The sequence below is a fragment of the Sinohyriopsis cumingii genome, chromosome 15 (genome assembly GCF_028554795.1).
Source record: "Sinohyriopsis cumingii isolate HCF-2022 chromosome 15, ASM2855479v2, whole genome shotgun sequence".
Classification (NCBI taxonomy): domain Eukaryota; kingdom Metazoa; phylum Mollusca; class Bivalvia; order Unionida; family Unionidae; genus Sinohyriopsis; species Sinohyriopsis cumingii.
The window spans coordinates 115,846,358-115,867,741 of record NC_142975.1 but is presented as its reverse complement, the minus strand read 5'-3'; the positions used below and the strand labels follow the sequence as shown (position 1 = coordinate 115,867,741).

The 21,384-nt window shown below is 41.2% G+C and overlaps 1 protein-coding gene across 1 annotated transcript; it reads left to right on the top strand.

Moving 5' to 3' along the window:
* The first annotated feature begins 217 nt into the window (after positions 1-217).
* LOC149782538 (zinc finger MYM-type protein 1-like) lies at positions 218-1,910 on the top strand. Its single transcript, XM_089935154.1, has 2 exons — positions 218-1,013; positions 1,096-1,910. Exons 1-2 carry the CDS (start codon positions 218-220, stop codon positions 1,908-1,910), a joined length of 1,611 nt encoding a protein of 536 aa, XP_089791280.1.
* Positions 1,911-21,384: the final 19,474 nt, after the last annotated feature.

Genomic DNA, 21,384 nt, shown 5'->3' with positions numbered 1-21,384 from the left:
CTTCTCTAAGAATGTTTCTTCAACTACAGCTCTAGCTTCTTAAGGATTTGATAACTGGTCTCATCCTCAAATTATTAAGACCCATGAAAATTAAAAAAGTCATATGGACTCTATGTTGATCTTCTTAACAAGAAAACGTGATCAGACGCTTACAACAAAACATGATGAGCAAGTTAAAGCAGAACAATAATACTGGAGGCATGTACTTCAATGAGTGATGGCAGTAATTTGTTTGTTGGCAGAACGTGGATTGGCTTTTAGAGGAGATGATGAATCCTTCGGCTTACCAAACAAAGGAAACTTTCTCGGTTTTCTGGAATTGATTGCCAAATTTGATCCTTTCTTATGTACCCATATAAACCAGTATGGAAATAAAGGATCTGGCCATCCATCATACCTATCCAAAACCATATGTGAAGAAGTTATCCAGCTAATGGCTAAAAATGTTTTTGACGAAATAGTAAAAGAAATCAAAGAAGCAGGGTATTTTAGTGTATCGGTCGATTCAACACCTGATGTTTCCAATGTTGATCAACTCACTGTAATTGTTAGATATTTTTCTCCCCTTGATGGAATACCAGTTGAACGATTTTTGACATTTATTGAACTGAAGAATCACACAGGTGAAGGAATGGCTGAATTGATACTGAACTTCTTTGAAGAACTTGAAATTGATTTCAGTAAATGCAGGGGTCAGTCATATGACAATGCATCTAACATGGCTGGGAAGTATAATGGCGTTCAACAGAAAATTCTGGAAAAGAATAAGTTTGCAAAATGTATTCCCTGTGCTGGACATTCCTTAAATCTGGTTGGAAGAGCTGCAGTTGACTCTTGCCTGGATGCAGTGAATTTCCTTAACGTGGTCAATGAACTTTATTGCTTTTTCTCAGCCTCTACAAGACGGTGGGCAGTGCTGAAAAACTTCTTGCCACCACAGTCAAATGTTCTGCAACATTTATCTGACACAAGATGGGAGGTCCATGCCAGAGCTACGACAGCCATCAGTGAAAGTTATGCTCACATTCTTGAAGCACTCAGTCACATCCATGATGGAAGAATTTGAATTTGTGTTCATGCTTCATCTATGGACAGGTTTGCTTGAGCAGTTTCACAAAGTAAGTAATGCCCTTCAAAGTACACAGATTTCATTGACCACGTGTGTAAACCTATACAGTTCACTTCTGCAATTTGTTTCCAACACACGGGACAACTTTGATGAGATTGAGGAGCAAGCAAAAACTACTCTGCCTGATTTAGAGTACAGAACTCTCCAAAGAAGGCGTAGAGTACGAAAACGACAACAAAATGATGGCAGTGCAACTGAAGCCTTGTATGAAATTGAAATTCCTCCAAGAGATACGTTTAGGATACATTCATTTATCCCTGTAACTGATGCTCTTCACTCAAACTTAGAAAGAAGAGCTATTGTGTATAGGAGTGTTGCTGACAATTTCTCGTTTTTAATTGATCTGCAAGCAACGAGGGAACAAATTCTCCATTGTGTCAAGAGACTAGAACAAGAATATCCAAAGGATGTTGATCTCAGTCTTGCTGATGAACTCTTGACTTTCCACTTGTATGTCAAACAGGCTCATGCAAAAAAAGAAAGTTTCAGCCACCAAGACATGTACCAGATTATAAAACGGGAGAATATTCAGGCTGCTTTCCCAAATGTGGAAACAATTTTTAGATTCTTCCTGTGTTTGATGGTCACTAACTGTTCTGGAGAGAGATCATTTTCATGGCTGAAAAGGATCAAAAGTGACCTTCGTTCAACAATGTCACAAGAGCGGCTGTCTGGTCTGAGTATTCTCTGTATAGAGAATGATAAACTGCGACTTATTGATTTTGATGAAATCATTGATGAGTCAGGAAAGCTCGAAGGAAGATGTTCTGACATTAAATAGCCTACTGTAAAAATGTAAACAGGCCTTAACAGGGTAATACAGAAACATGGCAATTTGATAATTTGACTGTTTTGTGTAAACACTAAACTTCTTCATCAATCATCATTGTAAAAATAATGATTGATCAGGTAACACGTAATATTTTAACTACTCCTAAACTTCTTGAGTATGTATGCCTGACTACCTGTGTAGGCCTACCAGGCCTACCTCTTTCAGGGCCCAAGTAAGGGGCCTCATAACTTAACTAGCACAGGGCCTCATTTGTCCTAAATCCGGCACTGCTTAAGGGGAAAACCATCCAAAGCTAAAGTGAGGTCATCCTCTTCTGGAAGAAGGATACTGGATACAGATGCATTGACAGTCATAGCACTATCACTCCAAGTATACTAGGTATCCGCTGCAGGCGCACGCCTATGCCGTCTTCATTGTTTCAGCCATAGGTATGGTACTCAAACTGCCAGAACTATAAACCGTATGAACGTTGTTGCACCTATATATTGACAGTGACGTCACTTGTTAGCTCACTTGTGGATGGAAGAGAAACCACGCGCTCTGACTGAACGTGTAACCTACGTTTCGATTCGTGAAACATCTAAATCCGTTTCAATCCGCTCGTAGACTATGTCGTCAAGAGCTAGTTTTGTTTATGTATGTATTTGTATGTGTATATGTATGTTGTTAACAACTAAAATTTAAAACCCACTTTTACCACTTTTGTCTTCTGTGTGATAGCATGCTGTATTTATAGGTTACTGCATTTGTATGGGAAAATATTAACGAGTTTTTCGTATGGAATACTGCACGACCTTGAGAGTGAAGTATATCCATCCGACAAAACGAGTTCATATTTTCCCATACAAATGCAGTAACCTTTTTATTATATACTCATTTTCTTATTCTACCTAAGGCTTAATTATATTAACAAAATACACTACAAGAAGCAAAGTAACTGAATGTATGCCGTATTCCAAAATAAAAACACAAGCGCAGATTCATCATTACACAACAACAACATTATTACTGCGCACATAACTCCGCCCAGACAAATTTGAACTTACTAGACATAACTTTCGATACAAAATGGCGTGTCTAGTTAAAATTGAAATTTTGGGTCATACCGTGAATGACTGTGCATTGCAACAACTTTTCCATTTTATCTGGAATGAATAGAATTTGGTATTTCCATCGATTCTACGAAATTTTGTCATTATGGACTGGATTTATATGTGAAAATTCCACACGAAATACATCGGATTGAAGAAGCGAGAGAGAAGGGTATTGACATCTGCAAATGTGTTTCTGTTTCCGTCATTGAATGTTTGAAATAACAATGTGGGAAAAATATGAAGTCTTTCAATTGCAATTATCAAAAAGACGCTATGGAATGTAATGGTTATTTCATTTTGAGTGCAGTAAGGATGATGTAATTAATTGCACTTATATTCGAAATTACAGTACAATTTCGAAATGTGTAATCAAGATTGAGAATCTATGACATGTTATGGCTCATGTAATTCGGATTCACAGAACTAAGAAAGTACATTTTGAGGAAATTCAGGATGTAAAACTGTAAGCATATTTTTTTTGGCCATTCTTATTACCAGCTAAATTAGACAGTTTATGCCTTGTCACTTGTATGTTATTTGCAAGGACCCTTTCTGGCGTCTACTGTATAGCCAGCCTAAATCCGAAATATAGTATCAAAAAAGTGAACGCGGAATGTGCCAATGCAGATGGTGTATGGCAGTCCACGAAATATCTGCTTTTCTTCATTCAGAAACAAATTTAAGCAACCAAAACGTAAAGCGCATACTACGCGAGTGTACACGATTTGGTTACAAATCAAAAACGTGCTAGCGTCTGCGTCCATTCTTTGTTTACAATAGAAAGTATTTCCTTTATGAGTGCAATATGAAGTTGCACGCAAGTTCAGTATCATTCAATATTGAATGATTCTGACAATGAAAAGTTAACGGAGAAAAAAAGAGCAAATAATAAAAAGTGGTATATTTCGCTGGATAGAAGGGATGTGTTTTTGGATAGTAATCAAAACGCGATTGCTTGGTTGTGTGCGTGTGTGTATTTGGATAGTGGGATGTGTGTTTGGATAGTATCTATGGTGTTCTGGATTGTAACCAATACATGTGTGCTGGTTAGTGGGATGTGTGTTTGGATTGTAGATACAAGTTTTGACATTATCATTCCACTTTGTTACAATAAAATCTTTGATCCTTAAATACTTCTGACCGTGTGGACATTTTTGATCATATTAACACTTTTGACTTGCCATTTCCATGTAAGTTTATTACTATTTTTAACACAGGATTTGTCATTGACCCTCAAGTGGAATCTCCATGATATATTTATCATTTTACCCCGAAGTGACACATACACCTACTACTGGTGATATTTTAAGCAAAGTGCAAGAGCAACGGCACAAGAACGAATGCAACATGTACAGTAGCGTTCTAACTAATTTGTACGTGATGAGTTTTACTATATTAGATTCGGGCGGAAAGTTTACCAATAAGTGGATGTGTCTATTGGGGTTTATGGTTTTATATTTCATGAGGGCGCTTCTGGTTAGGAGTTTAGATTTGTTTATCGCCTCGACGATGTATTTCCTTCAATTTTCTCTCCTTTCAACGCGTACATTGAGTTTCCCTTTTATCTTTCTATAGGTAGCAAGATAGGAGCATATCCGTATGGAACAAACGCACAAGTTGCAAGGATGACTTTTTAAGCTCTAAGACTGAGCTGTATATATATATATATATATATATATATATATATATATATATATATATATATATATATATATATATATATATATATATATATATATATCTGTGTGTTAGTGGGTGTGGTGTGTTATGAATTTTTAAAGTAACTTTAATAATTGTTCAATCATATTGCTACGATGTCTGCAGTGTGGCATTTTAAAGTCTAGCACTGGGTCATCATGCCGCAGACATGTCGTATCATGTCTCACCAAGTCACATTATCCTGACACCAGGCCCATTAGTTCTAACGCTAATGCTGAGCGGTTAGCTAGGCAGCTGTTAGTACCATTTTTATGTCTTTTGTATGACTTGGCCGTGGTTCTAACCCGCGATCTCCCGCATTTAAGGCGGACGCATTAACCACTAGACCACCGGAGCGGTCGACTGAGATCTGTTTGGTAGCAAAGACTAGTAAGAATCGGTTGGTTTGCAATACAGGTCAGTTTCTATGTTCCATACAAGGAAGCCAATCTGAGTATCCCAAAAGACATCGGACCTGTTTGATGGCCTTGGCGTAAATTATTCATATGTTAGCAGTCATTCATGAATTAACACATTCCCCGCCTAAAATAATTTCTATTCAAGTTAACATTTACACACGATAAAAAGCGTGCAGAATGCTACCCAAGGTCGAGAAAACAGTCTCATTCATAAATACGGTGACATAAGTGGATGTTATTGTTAGTACAATCGACAGTGTCTTTCATTGAGAAATTCCATGTAAGAATAATTGCTTTATTGAAATAGCTAATATAATTCATTGAGCATGTTTTTTTCTATTCAAACACTTTCAGCGGGAAAGCTTGCATGATACCCCTATCGATAAGTGTAAATTAAGAACAATATTATCCGTAAATTTCATGGCCTTGAAAATATCTCATGAATTAATTTCCATACCAGAAAGCAAAGACAAACAAGGCAAAACATAAAATGCAACCAGGCATGCTTTCAACAGTATGGGGACTGTAAACATGTTCAATCATGTCAAAATAAACCATACTGCGGAAATATAGTAATTGTCGAAACCATACGTTTATCTTAATTATTCACAATGTTTGAAAATATGAGAACTCAGTGTGGGTCAAAGTAAATGTAATGTGAAAGCAGCATTGTGTACGAAAAAGAATACATATAAATCTAACAAAGAATAAATGTAGAAATGTTAATCTCTCATCGTCTTGCTAAAATCCCACACACTACATAGCGCTGAAAACTCAGCAAAGAAGAGGGAAATAAAATCCCACGCAATGTGTAGCACTGCAAACTCGACAAAGAAGAGGGAAGTAAAATACCGCTAATATTGTTTATCCTTCTAAGGAAATTTTGCGTTCGCATATTATTTTTTTTTATTATTTTTGATTTTTAGTTCTAAAACTTTACATTAAAATTATTACTTTGTTATTTAAAAAGAAAGACAAAATAAATTTTTTACTTGCCGAATCGAGGTAGTTTATAGTAAGTTTCTTAAGCATGCTATGCCATTTTAGTAAGAATTGTTATCGATTAAAAGAGAACATACTAATACGTAAGATACTTTCCGATTATTCGGCTTATTACGAAGCTTTTTAGTCAACATGTTCTTGTCTTAAAAAATTACAAAATATTCGTACACTGTGGCAAACACTTTTTGGAACGAACATACCTATATAGTTAGTTCCGTATAAGAAATGTTCGGGAGACAAAAATATAGAATTAGATGGATCAGGGAAACAAAATAACGATGACAATTTGCCTAATTGATAAGCAAATGCATTTTGGTACTTTGAATTACTGCAAACCGAATCTTGTAAAGGCCTGATTTCGAAAGAATATTTTATTGTGTGCATACTAGGAAAAGATGCAATAAATTGAATGATGTCGAGAGAGAGAGAGAGAGAGAGAGAGAGAGAGTCTTTGTAGCATAATAATATTGTTAGTGCAACTTTACTATTAAAAATTAATGTACATGTAGGGTTTTTAGAATATTTGCTAGTGGTGAAGAAGGATTCTGAGACGACCATACAAGATATTTTGCTAAGCCAAGGAGTAGCAAAATTATTGTTAGACCATATGCGTCGTTAAGGTGAGTACAGGCAGGCCTTATTGGTTATGGTAACATAGCAGCAGGTGGTGTCTATCCTCGACACACAAATTAGTGACGTGATGTGTCTATATAATACAGTCATAGATAACCCGAAGTGAAATCGGGAAGACAGCGTTGGGGAAGAGTCCTCGAGCGATGAAAGCGTTACCTTTGATTGTGAAGAGTCAAATGGCTATGCTGAAGAGGAGGTTGAGGACTACATAAAACCAACAGAAACCTTGGTGACCTTATTTCGAATGGCTGTCAACTTTTAACCAGAAACTACTGGACCCTAGACCTTCACACTGTACGCTGGGGATATTTCATTCCTCCTTCCAGAGCTACTATGTCCTCGGAGAACGTACTTAAGGAAAAATGTAAATGAGCTAGAGGACCAGTACTAAACGGGCAAACTCAGAACGAGCCGTCAACATGGTCACTAAGGATCTTATGCATGCGGAGCGCTCAGAATGACCCTATAGGCCTGGCAAGCTAAAGGAATATTAGGCTGCGAATTCGCCTAACCTTTACTTTCTGCATGTACGTCTATCACCGACCACACCCCATGCTGATGGAAGTTATGCGTGTCTTTTTGGTCGACTTCTGCTTTGGTTATTGCTTCCTAGGGATTAGTAGGCTCTCTCGTACCATTGATTTTATTCGCAATTGTGTTTAGAGTACATAGCACGGTGGCAGATAAATCAACTCCGCCTTGATTGCTGATGCAATGGTCAGAGCAGGATTTGTTCGTAGCATATTAGCGAGCCACCGGGTCTGCTATGGACGAAATTTTATTTTTACCATATCACAGTCCTTGGAGATCCTTCTTGTCTTGGCGATTTATTGTCTTATAAGTAGTGGTAACTCTACGAACGGCCTAGCCCGTGATTTCATTTATCGCAATGTTCACCTCGCCGATCATGGTGTTACCAACCTTGGCCACATGGAGAGCGATTTCCTCATCAAGATATCTTATCGCGGCCGTTTTGCGTAAACAATGAGATCGTGACATCGAGGTGTTATTTTAGAGCCATATAAATGTTATCGTCAGTACCATGTACGTCTACGTACATTTACAAATTTTGCGTCTTTATCGGCGGCGAACTGTTTTGCGTCGTTGTCTCGGCAGTCAGCGAATCTCTGTGCTGAAATTTCATGTAAAGAAGTGTCTGCCACGTTAACCTCTTCGGCATTCGGTCTATCAAATGGCCTGCCGCCATTGCGCAGCATTCCATCGGCTTGGAAGACGACGAGGTTACATTAGGCATGGACGCAATGAGGTCCACGTCGGAGACCTTTATGTTCTCGACGTTATCGGTGAATAAAACCACGTCATTCGGATGTCAGTACTGTTGACTACCGACAGCTCGGCCTTGCTGACATACTGGGCAGAGTCCGTGGACCTTGTAGTAGTAGCAATCTTCAGTCGCGTAGCACCTGCTTCCCCATGTCGGTGGCAGGGCCCTGCCTATCCTGTATTGAAGCAGATTCGTATGCTTCCCCAAATAAAGAGCGCGGCGCTCATGCATGACAGCAGTCACTTTTCCCACAAGCATTTTACCACCCTATGCAGTAGGAGCCGGAAGCCCTTCCTTGAGAGCGGCTGTAGTGATTGCTAGCGCTGCCACCACCTTCGAACAGTGCTGATGATGGTTCTAAATATGTCACTAGATCCATGACTATAATACACTTATTAGGTCGGTCGTCTAGAACCAACCACCCCATCTTGATGGAGACCGTTGGTGTCATTATGATTAATGTACTAACACCGCTACTTATCATACATTAGCCGAGTTAGGGGCAATTGCGGCTGTAGCCGGTAACCGGTTATGTCGGTAAGAGTCATATTCATACTGTTATTGTGGTCGCTTTGTTAGTATAATTAAACCGGAAAAAAAACTGGAGAAACTCGCAGCATATTATATTAGCGATGCCCCACGTGGCATAGACGTTGCGCAGACCGTTTGCGTCGGTCCTGCAGATAAAGACGAGCATATTGGTACTGGTGGGTCATAGGCGAGTACAATAGACTGTAGCGATCGAGACCCGTCGATCATCCATCTACTATAGCGTCAGGGATACTGGAAGTGAAGTCGGCGGCTAAAATGCTCCCAGTGACCGCCAGGGCCCTTATAGACACTGCCAGGGAGTGGCAGTGAAACAAATAACGTGTATCAGATCTACCTACCTTCGCAAGGTCGTCCGAAGAGTGTTAGCGTGTCGATCCCAATGAAATGTACCAGACCAACGTCTTGTTCCTGTCACATGACAAGGTTGAACGAAGCATGACTAGTAAAGGAGACTGCGGTTGTTTCTGCTACGCTGATCAGTCATGTACCACCTCTATATGTCCTCCTATGGGATGAGTGATCGACCGTCTCGTCGTAGGTTCGTGGGAAAAGAGCTACAGGATGATACTCAACTACCTCCCGATGGTCTTCTCACCGCCGAGAAGCTCGTTGAGGCTAATTGGAGGTCGCTATCTATACTCCATGTCCTTGAGCAGAGAGCGGAGACTCGGTCCAAGTGTGATATTTAAATCCCAAATCAATGTATAAAACGAGCATGGCCTGCTTTCTGCAGATATGATGCTTTCCCCACCCCCCATAGTAGGAACAATAAAAAGAAGTTTCCGTTAGTAAAGACGTTGATAGCGATGGCATGATTAAGAGCCAAAAACCTTGTGATGTCAAAGACCAACATCGGAAATTTACGATTATCAAATAGAGTGTTCCTTGACGTTGACTCTAATTGGTGGGACGGTTGGTGTGCGCATCCGCAAGGTAATGGCGGGAAAAATAGCCGATGGAAAAAATTCGAGTTCGTAGATTTTGACGTTCTCGACTGCTATCTTGGTGATTCACTTGGTCGTGAATATATGTCCCTTGCCTCGAAACGGCCGGAACAACGAACTGAGAGCTTTACTTACTCGCGTCTATCAAGCATCCAGCCCCAGCCCTTATTCTTAAACTTTTTCTGCCACTCCTCGATTTTATTTATTACATTGGCTACTGGGTTATCAAAGATATTGGCCAGCAGCGCTTCTTCTGAACGGCTGGATGATAATCAGGCCGGCATGGAGATAGCTCACCCTTCTGCTGTACACTTTTGTTAGCTAATCCTGAACGCTAAGGTTAAACTTGACTACCTCATTTCCTATGTCAGGATATTGATCAGCCGAGGGTGCTGTGACTGAGTAGTGTGGAGGGGTCTAGTGGTATTACAGCTTAATAGTCGACGACGAGTTTGTCATTTCCAGAACTACTTTCTTTTTATGAGAGTAAGCAAAGGGAATTGTCTAACAGGAACTGGGGAAGAGACCTTTGATTACTTGGCCGTCTTCCGTCTTTCCAATTGTCAGGAGTCGGATCGCGCCTCTTTATCTGTACGCATGAGCAGCTTAGTAAGTGTTAAAGCACTTTTGTCCGCAGGAGGTTGTTCGGCCTTAGGGCATCCAAGAGCATAACTGGGTTCCTTTGCGACCCGTGGTTAATGGTGGTATCCATCAAGACTCCTCGCGTCTCTAATGTGTGTTGGCAACAGTTACCCGCCTGTTGATATGCTACAATAACCACATATACCCACCCCTCAAAGACACCCAGGGTCTAATAAATATGTTGCTTCTTCGTTTCTTAGCCGAATTTCACGTATTGTGGTGTCAAGGTCCATACTCTATTACTTCTGCTGTAATGGAAAATAAAATTTCTCCTTTAGGATCAAATACGTCTAAAGATCTTTTGGTATTGCACGGTGGAAAGAGTACAAAACACCAAACAGTGCTGTGTACAATGGCTATCTCGTATTTGAAACAGCATTAAGGATCGATCATATCAACGTTGTATGCTCCCTTTACAACAGACGATTTGCTGAAAAGAGTCCAAAAATTATAATTAATAAATATATAGATAATTGTATAATTGGGGGGTGCGAAGCCTGGGCCTGACGTCCCGCTTGCCAAAGGAAAGTGAAGCGTCCCTCATAGCCTCTCCTTCCCAGGTGTAGTGATCGCCGCAGGACCACTGTCTCGCTCTGCGGGGCAGGAGGTTACTTGCATATGGCCTCTCCTACACTATTGTGTCCACAGCAGCACCTTCACGCGGTGCCCCCTGTTTTAACAGAGTCTGCTGTGTGGCGCGACCGAGTACCCGGCGGTATAACTGGGTGGGCAGACTGGGCTCATTAGCCTTGGCAGGCAACCAGTCTAAGAGAAGGGAAACTCTAACCCCAAACCCGGGCAGATGAAGCTCGTTAGCCTTGTCAGGCAGTTCATCTAGGAGAAGGAAACTCTGATTCAAAACCAACCAAGTCTCATCCATTGGATTATGGCTCCACTGCTTTGTGGATATCTTCGGGAGAAGGAAAGGCTACGGGAGTAAACCCAGACAGAAAATCAGGAGTGGAGCCCCTAAGGCGGCTGGGGGTCGACTACGACCTCCTTCCGGCAGCTCCTGCATCCAAACTGGTGCCAAATGTCATGCTCACCATTCCGTTGGACCCACCAGCAAGGACGAGAGGGGGATCCTGACGTCTGGGCAGCCCAGGATCTCCATACTCCACGCCCAGGCTTGCGCCCTGGAGAGGACACTCCAGTCTCGCTACTGAGTGAGGAAACAACACGGAAGCTGACAGTTTACGGGTTATAAGTCCCACCCGATTGGCGTAGGGAAGGGGCACCACGGGTCAGCTTAGACGGTGGGAGTGATCATCGTGTCCCACTGGCTAACTCTCGCCCGCCTCAAGCCGGGCAGCCCCCGGTCAATAAGGTGTTGACCCACCATCGTCTGCCTGCTCCAGTGGGTGTCTGGAGCTCAGTGTGTTGTTCAGCATGACAAGCAGACGGTAATTCCACACCAGACAAAAGAAGCAAGAAACCAATAAAGAAGACTCCAGCTCTTCGATTTGCAAGCTAGAATGTGCGCACCATGTGTACAGGCATCTCCGACGACCTCAGAGAAGTGGACGACACCAGAAAGACGGCCATCATCGATAGAGAACTCACCAGACTAAATATCAGCATAGCTGCCCTCCAGGAAACCAGGCTCGCCTCTAGTGGCTCCCTCATAGAGGAAAATTACACCTTCTTCTGGAAGGGTCGAGAACCTGAGGAGCCCCGTCAGCGCGGAGTGGGCTTTGCCATCAAAAACAATCTCCTGGCCTCGGTTGAACCTCCCACAGGGGGCACTGAGCGTCTCTTGTCCATCCGCCTCACCACTGCTTCAGGTCTTGTCAACATCATCAGTGTCTACGCCCCAACCCTCACGTCATCAGAAGACGTGAAGGATCAGTTCTATGGGCAGCTGGACGAACAGATCAAAGGATGCCCCAAAAATGAACCACTATTCCTCCTCGGCGACTTTAATGCCAGAGTAGGTGCGGACCACGAGTCATGGCCTACCTGCCTCGGATATCATGGCACTGGAAAGACCAACGAAAACGGCCAGAGACTGCTGGAGCTGTGTACCTACTATGGCCTGTGCATCACAAACACCTTCTTCAAGTGTAAGCCACAACACAAAGTGTCATGGAAACACCCCAGATCTCATCACTGGCACCAACTCGACTTGGTCATCACCAGGCGCTCTGCCCTTAACAGCGTCCTCTCCACCAGAACCTACCACAGTGCAGACTGTGACTCCGACCATGCCCTTGTGAGCAGCAGAGTGCGACTATAGCCACACACGCTACACCGCTCAAACCAAAAGGACGTTCTCGCATAAACACTGCGCAGATGTCAGTCCCTGCCAAGGTGGAGGAGTATGTGTCTGCCCTGAACAAGGCTCTCCAGGACCTGCCTGAGTACGACGCTACAGCCAAGTGGAACGCCATGAAGGGTGCCATCTACAGTACAGCTATGTCAACCTTTGGCAAGAAGGAACGACCCAGCCAGGACTGGTTCAATGCACACCTATCAAGGATGGAACCACAAATCGAGGAGAAACGAAAAGCCTTCATAGCTTACAAAAAATGCCCTAATGAACGGACGCTTGCTGCTCTCAGAAGTGCCCGAAGTAACACCCAACGCATTGTTAGACAGTGTGCGAACGAGTACTGGCAACAACTGTGTGAAGGGATCCAGCGCAGTGCCGAGTCCGGACACATCCAAGGTATGTACAGTGGCATCAAGAAGGCTCTAGGCCCTACAGTGAAAGGGGTCGCTCCCCTGAAATCCCTGACGGGAGAGAAGATCACAGACCGTGGGCAACAGATGGCCAGATGGGTGGAGCACTACTCAGAACTATACTCCCGAGAAACGTTAGTCACTGATGCAGCCGTCAGCAGCATAAAGAATCTGCCCACCATGGAAGAGCTCGACAAAGTGCCAACCTTAGAGGAGCTCAGCAAAGCAATCGACTGCCTTCCAAACGACAAAGCACCAGGTAGTGACAGCATCCCGCTCGAAGCTATCAAACGTGGAAAACCAGCATTGATTAAACCACTGCACGAGCTACTTTTCCGCTGCTGGGAGGAAGGAGTAGTCCCCCAAGACATGCGTGATGCCACAATTGTGACCCTTTACAAACACAAGGGCGACCGCAGTGACTGTAATAATTACAGAGGGATCTCGCTCTTGAGTATTGTTGGTAAAGTGTACGCCCGCATCATACTCAACAGGCTGCAGTTGCTGGCAGACTGTGTGTACCCGGAATCCCAGTGCGGCTTCAGAGCAGGCAGGTCGACGACAGACATGATCTTCTCCCTACATCAACTCCAAGAGAAGAGCAGAGAGCAAGGTCAACCACTCTACATGATGTTCATCGACCTCACCAAGGCCTTTGACTTGGTCAGCAGTAAGGGCCTTTTTGAACTTCTGAGTAAGATCGGTTGCCCCCCCTCCCCAAAAAAACCTCCTCAGCATGATAATCTCTTTCCATGCAGATATGAAGGGAACAGTCCTGTATGATGGATCCTCCTCAACCTCCTTCCCAATTAACAGTGGTGTGAAGCAGAGCTGCGTGCTGGCACCAACACTTTTTGGGATCTTCTTCTCCCTGCTCCTGTCCTACGCCTTCGACACGTCCACGGATGGCATATATCTACACACCAGGTCCGACGGGAGGCTGTTCAACCTGGGCACGACTGCGCTCAAAGACCAAAGTGAGAGCTGTGCTCATCAGGGAGATGATTTTTGCAGATGACGCAGCTCTTGTGGCCCACACCGAGGAAGCCCTCCAGAGACTGGGAGACCGTTTTGCTGTTGCCTGCACGCAGTTTGGTCTCACCATCAGCTTGGAAAAAACAAATGTCAGCGTGCAAGATACCACCATTGCCCCTTCAATCAAAATCAACAACTTTACCTACCTAGGGTCAACCATCAGCAACACTCTCTCGATTGATATGGAGCTGGACAGAAGGCTTGGAAAGGCAAACACCATCATGGCTCGATTAACGAAGAGGGTGTGGGAAAATAACGCGCTGACAGAGCACACCAAGGTCCGAGTCTACCAGGCCTGCGTTCTCAGCACCCTTCTATATGGAAGTGAGACCTGGAGTACCTACATGAGGCAAGAACGCCGGCTCAACTCCTTCCATATACGGTGCCTAAAACGCATCCTGAAAATCAGCTGGCAAGACCGTGTTCCACACAGCGAGATCCTGCAGCGTGCAAGTACCCCCAGCATGTACTCCCTGCAAATTAAACGCCGCCTTCGATGGCTGGGTCACGTCCGACGCATGGAGGATGGAAGGCTGCCAAAGGACATCTTATATGGACAACTGGCCACTGGCATGAGAAGAGTCAGACGCCCCTCACTCCGTTTCAAAGATGTGTGCAAGAGGGACATGAAGGCATGCAACATTTCACCCAAAGGCTGGGAAGAGCTGGCCGAGGACCGAGGCATCTGGAGACTGATGGTAAACAATGGCATATCAGTCGCTGATGCGAGGAGAGGCCAGTTGGCGGCAGAGAAACGTAAGAGAAAGAAGAACGCAGCAGCAACCACAGTAACGCAGACTTCCCAGTATGTCTGCACCAACTGCAGTAAGGACTGTCACTCACGTATAGGCCTGCACAGCCACAGCAGACGATGCCAACGGAGACAGACAACACCCCAAGGGCGCTATTCGCATGGTCTTTCGAGACCGACTCGCCAATGATGAATATTTTAATGATCTGCACTATTATTGAAGTATGTCGCTTACAGTATGAGGATTAAGAAGGCTTACAGTTACTTTAAAATATAAATATGAAAGTTAATGAAACAAAAGTGCTCAATGATGGAATACGTAAATTTTAATCTGTACCATGAATAGAGTTGAATACCAGTTAGATTCTGATTTTAGGAGAAATACTTTATGAAAATGAGCCCAATGTTAAAAAGAAATATTAAGGAACACTATATTAGAATAAAATCGCTAAACGAACTCATATTATCAGTTGAATTATTTATTTTCCCTACCTGCTTTTGCTGCTCGATATTATTTCAATACCATGACATCAGCTTTCTAGTGAAAGTTTGATGGTAATTTAATAAGTCAGTAGCGGAAGCACAACGATGCTGCAACAAAGCTCCACGAAAAAAGACAATATCTTAACGCCTTATAAGTATGCAAGGCTCAGGAATATTTTTCCAAGCACTGGTTTCTGGGACGAATGAGTTGCTATAGTTACCCGTCCATTTCCTCATTATACTCATCACAGTACACGGACGAAACTTTTGCTAATGAACCACGTGCACCTGACGTATACTTGACGCAAAAAGTGGTGAAAAATAGTGTGTTCTAATGCACAACCCTTTATATTAATAAATAATAAGACACAAGGTTTGAACTCATGAAACTGCATTTGCATACAAATTCATTGATTTCTCAGCGGCATTCACATTTACAGCGATACCTCTCAGTTTTATAGAAGTCATTTTAATGTGGATGACATTTTCTTTCATCGAGCTATGACACATAGTAATGAACAGCGAACAAGCAAAATGAAAAAGTCAAAATTTACCAGGTCGGATATCGTTATTTTACCGGTATTTTCACGACTATACAAATTGTTTTTAATAAAATGTGACATCAAAGCACACATGCATAGATGTTTATATAAGTATGAAATTACCTTTCACAAAAAATGCTGACTCGCATGTAAAAGAATTTCAAACGTCTCAATTTACACAAAACTTCGTACTAAATTACCAATCTCGGTCAAACCGCCATTTTTGAGAGCTACTCACGGACGACATTAATGGAAAAATTGCTGATTGGCCAAAAGAATTAGAACATTTTTAGGTCAATTAAATTTCGGTTAATCAATTGCTGTTTCGACATAATGTGCATTATAAATAGATTTCAAAAGCGTGCATTATGTGAAAGTTGGTTAGAACTGGATAAGATACTTAAAATATTTTTGATGCAAGTTGGCAACATTTTATCTTTCAAAATGTAACTGCACAGTTATACAAATATTTGCCTGCGTCACCCCGATGTATCGAACTTGCTTTAGTGTTGTAAATACCGGCGACTTGGGCAAATGTAGTATTGTCTAAGCAGAAGTAAAATCACAAAACAATTGACATTCTCTGTCCCTTAAATACTCAGAGGTCTGACTCATAAAAGTGTGTGATAACTCGTTGAAAGAAAGGCTTTCTAAACATCAGAATAATGCCTAGATTACTGAAACGTTTCACAGAAAATGCAAACACCATTATGAAATCGAGGGTTAGGTGCGAAACCGCAACAAACTATGTTCTTGAGTTGAACTCATTTTAGTATCAAACTAACATCAAGTGCCTCTTTAAAAAAAAGATCAAACAAAACCCCACGATATTCTACTCACTTTTGTGGATGGAAATTTGCCAATAATTTTTAAAGGTTTGTAACATCTGATTATATGATCCGTTGCGAGATGGGACTCTCTCTCTCTCTCTCTCTCTCACACACACACACACACACAAACACACACACACACACACACACAGACACACACAGACAGACACACACACAAAAACATCCCACCACCACCACCAACACCTCCACCACCACCAAACCATATGCAAATTACAACATTATTGCCATTCGAAATGGCAAAATTGTAACATTAACCATATCTCAAGCAGCAATTGGAAAGACCTTTTCCAAATTTCATCACAAATAATCAAACAATTAGATTGTATGATGCACAAAGAGAATACACACATGGATGTTTTGAGTGGTTTTGCAGATTTAGGTTAACTTTAGAATTCACCTCTAAGCTGTTACACAAAGGGTTCCCAAAAGTATATACAGAGGGTCCCCAAAGATCGCATAGAGCAAAATCGCTGCTCTGCAACAAAGGTACCCAAAGATCGCATAGAGCAAGAATGCTGCTCTTCGCAAGGGTTGCCAAGAGATCGCATAGAGCACCAATGCTGCTCTAGGCAAACAGATGCCAAGAGATCGCATAGAGCACCGAAGCTGCTCTTTACAAATGGTTGCCAAGAGATTGCATAGAGCACCAATGCTGCTGTAACACCTCATGAGATCCTACAGAGCACAAATGCTGCTCTACACATAGGGTCCTCAAGAGATCGCATATAGCACAAATGCTACTCTACACAAAGGGTCCTCAAGAAGAGATCGTACAGAGCACCAATGCTGCTTTTCACAAAGGGTCCTCAAGAGATCGCATACAGTACCAATGTTTAGAAACATTTTCATTCCTGAAATAAAATATAAATACATTTTATTCAAATAACATCCGGTATTGAAATGAAAGGACATTTTGTTTAATGAGAGATACAAATGCAGAACTTGGTATGTATCCATATCACATTAATAAGACTATATGCTGTGAAATGCGTTGTCATTTGAAAGGACAAGTGTTATGTTCCTTATTAATTTTTGGACACGTTATGCCATCGAATATTTCTTGGATTCTAATGTGATAAAAAAAACAACACAAACACCGAAAAATTCTGTGCAACTAGTTTCGCATTTAATTTATACTTCTTCATTCACGAAATGTTTTGAAAGCAACTTTATTTTAAAACAACAATTACGTCATTACGTAACGCCATAAATGATATGCATCATCATAACAATTACACTGGACAACAAATTTTTACAAAAGTCATGTTACTGAAATAAAATTAGTCAATTCTTATCAATTTTTATGTGCTGAACACGAATATGACAGTCAAATTGCAAAATTGGCTCTAGTTTTTTTGTAATCTGCAAGAAATTAATGTTTACATAACGAAATGCATTCCAATAGTAAAAGGTCAACTGTAATAGCCTACCTATAAAAAATCAAGTCATTGACTACATCTTAGATTTCTTCGCCTGTCTCTTGTACAGCTGTTTGGGAGCATCTCTGAGGAGTGTCCAGCAGTAGTCAGCCAGCATTGTAGTGGACCATTTTCCCTGGTATCTTTGTTCCATTGTTGCGATATCTTGACGAAAACGTTCGCCGTGTTCATCACTAACAATACCACAGTTGCTAGGAAAGAAATCCAAATGGGAATGAAGGAAGTGAATCTTTAGAGACATATTGCAGCCAAGTTTCTTATACTTCATCAACATGTCTTCTACTAGTTCCTTATAGTTTTCTGCCCTAACATTTCCGAGGAAGTTTGTAGAAACTAGGCGAAAAGCATTCCATGCTTGTTTCGCGTCACCTTCCAGCAAGTTGTTGAACCGGTCATCTTTGAAAAGCTCTCGAATCTGAGGACCCACAAAAACTCCCTCTTTAATCTTTGCTTCGCTGAGTCGAGGGAATTTTTCATGCAGGTATCGGAATGCTGGCAAAGTCCGGTCAATGGCTTTCACGAAGTTCTTCATCAAACCTAGTTTGATGTGAAGGGGTGGTAGCAAGATTTTCTGAGCCTCAACCAGAGCTGGGTGTTGGATATTCTTCTCTCCAATGGCTACATTCTGCCTGTGAGTCCATTCCTTCCTCATGTAGTGCATTTCCCTTGCTCGGCTATCCCACTCGCATAAGAAACACATGTATTTTGTATATCCTTGCTGCAGTCCCATTAAAAGGGCAACTACCTTCAAATCACCACAGAGGTGCCAGCTGTACTTGTTATACTCAATGGAATTCAGTAGCTGCCTTAAGTTATCGTATGTCTCTTTCATGTGGACAGCATACGCTACTGGAATAGGTGGAAGAATGTTTCCATTGTGCAAAAGCACAGCCTTGAGACTCAGTTTCGAAGAGTCCACAAATAGTCTCCATTCTTGTGGGTCATGAGTGATTTTTAAAGCATTCATGAGGCCCTCAATATCGGAACAGAATATCAGATTACTTTCCTTTCTGAAGAAAGGCTCCAATTGCTGGTGGCGCTTTCGATATGCAGTAATTGTGACATCTTCTTCTAGAAGATTCCATTGTTGGAGTCTTGATCCTAGCAATTCTGCCTTGTTCTTTGATAAGTCCAAATCACGAATCAGGTCATTTAGTTCTTCCTGTGTTATTCTGTGTGGGGTTGATGATGCACCACAGTGAAAATCTGGATCACTGCATGCTGATGGACCAGGAGAAGAACAGGTCGACTCACCTTTGTCTTCGTCAGATGAATCAAGAGAATATTCTGCTGGAGGTTCTGGAATAGGAAGTCCCTCACCATGTGGAACTGGTCTCAATGCAGACGGAATGTTTGGGTAGACTATTCTCGACTTCTTTCGCTTCGTTATTCCGCCGGAAAGAGGAGGAACCAAGCAGAAGTAACAGTCATTTAGGTGGTTGCTTGGCTCTCTCCACACCATTGGGACTGCAAACGGCATTGATGACCTTTTGCAATTCAACCACTGTGAAAGCTGTGTTGTACATGTAGCACAGCATATATGCGGAGCCCAAGGCTTGTCTTGGTCACCAACCTTGCATCCGAAGTAAAGATGATATGCCTTCTTCACTTGAGAATTGATACTTTTCTTCTGGTTGGCAAATGTCACTTCCCCACAAATATAGCAAAAATTGTCCGCGGTATTAACACACTTTCGAGGCATTACTGTTCTTTATTGTACGTAAATGGATAAAATAATAAGTTTTATGTAACAGTAGCTTGAACTGTCTCGCACAACGTCTAAAATATTTTAAATGCTGAACCTATCTGATTGGGCTTTATATAGTACACTGCTTACGTCAGCTTCAGCAGCCGCCTGGCATTAGTATAATAGGCCTACACATGTATAGTACACTGCTGACGTCAACTTACTTCAGCAGCCGCATGGCATTAGTATTGCATTGCATCAGAAAATGATGCAATCAACTGTGGATGATGTGAGCATGATGGTATTATGCAATGTTACATCATTATTCCGGATGTTGCTGCAGTCCTACTGGAGAAATTTACACAGTGAAACATAGAAAATGAGGTATATGAATATCTTCAAAACGAGAGCCAATACAAATTTTTCACGGTTATATTCGTGTTCGGCACACCAAAATACTACAGATTAGGGCCTTTTCAAGTCAGTAATGATTTCACTGTTGACCAGTGTTATATATGACAGGATCTAAAAAATACACGAGTCTCTAATGAAACTTGAATTAGTAAAATAATAAAATAAAATAGAGACAAACAGTCATACATATAATTATATTGTTATAAAGGATATATAATATATCAATTTAAATTATACAATTTTATATGGTGCATTAGCATTAAGTCTGTTAGGATACAGAGTATCTAACTTATGAATCCAATAAGTTTCTTTTATGAGCCTATTCATGTCACCTTTTCAGTTTCGAAAAATGATATACTTCTGAAGCAAAAAGAAAAACTGAACAATTTACGATTTCATTAAAAAGTTGAATTCTATTCCACAGCTATCTGATAACTCAATCCTTGTATCATTAGATGTAACATCACTATATACCAACATTCCGCATGCAGATGGTATTGAAGCGTGTAAATATTTTATTGATAACAATCCTAACAATAGCACACTATCTATTGAAGATATTTGTAAAATAATAAAACTTATCTTGGAAAACAATTATTTTCAATTTAATAATATGAATTACATACAAATAATGAGTACAGCAATGGGTAGTCCTATGGCTCCTTCATACGCTTCCCTTTTCATGGGTAAATTAGAAAAAGACTTTCTTCAAAACGAAAAGTTTAATCCATCTCTTTGGTTCAGATTTTTAGATGACATATTTGTGATCTGGAACCATTCAAATGAAGAACTGAAAAAATGTATTGATCTCCTAAATCATTTTCATCCAACGATTAAATTTACTTATACTGCATCAAGTACGCATGTTTCATTTTTAGATGTAAATGTAATAAAAAATATTGATAAGACTATCTCTACAAATATTCATATCAAGGAAACTAATATCCACCAATATGTAGAATATTCTTTATGTCATCCCATGTCATGTAAAAACGGTATACCATATAGCCAGGCCAAAAGATACCGACGCATTATTTCAGATGATTGTCAATTACAAAATTCTTTGAATAAATTACGAACTTATTTCCAAAATAGAAATTATCCTACATATATAATTGATTCTGCGCTGAACAAAGCCCGTAATCTTACTCAACATGAGGCTTTAAACACAGCAGAATGTAAAATAGAGAGAGATGTAATTCCTTTCACAATACAATATAATCCTTCATTACCTAATATAGGTCGAATAATTAATAAATATGATAGTCTTCTAAATGTATCCAATAAAACCAGCGTCAAATCACTTTTC

Bases quoted from the DNA above. Each gene is read 5' to 3' on its own strand.
- LOC149782538 (XM_089935154.1), top strand. From the start codon at position 218: ATGGCAGTAATTTGTTTGTTGGCAGAACGTGGATTGGCTTTTAGAGGA. The intron at 1,014-1,095 runs GTTATGCTCACA...ATCTATGGACAG, and splicing joins TACGACAGCCATCAGTGAAA to GTTTGCTTGAGCAGTTTCAC.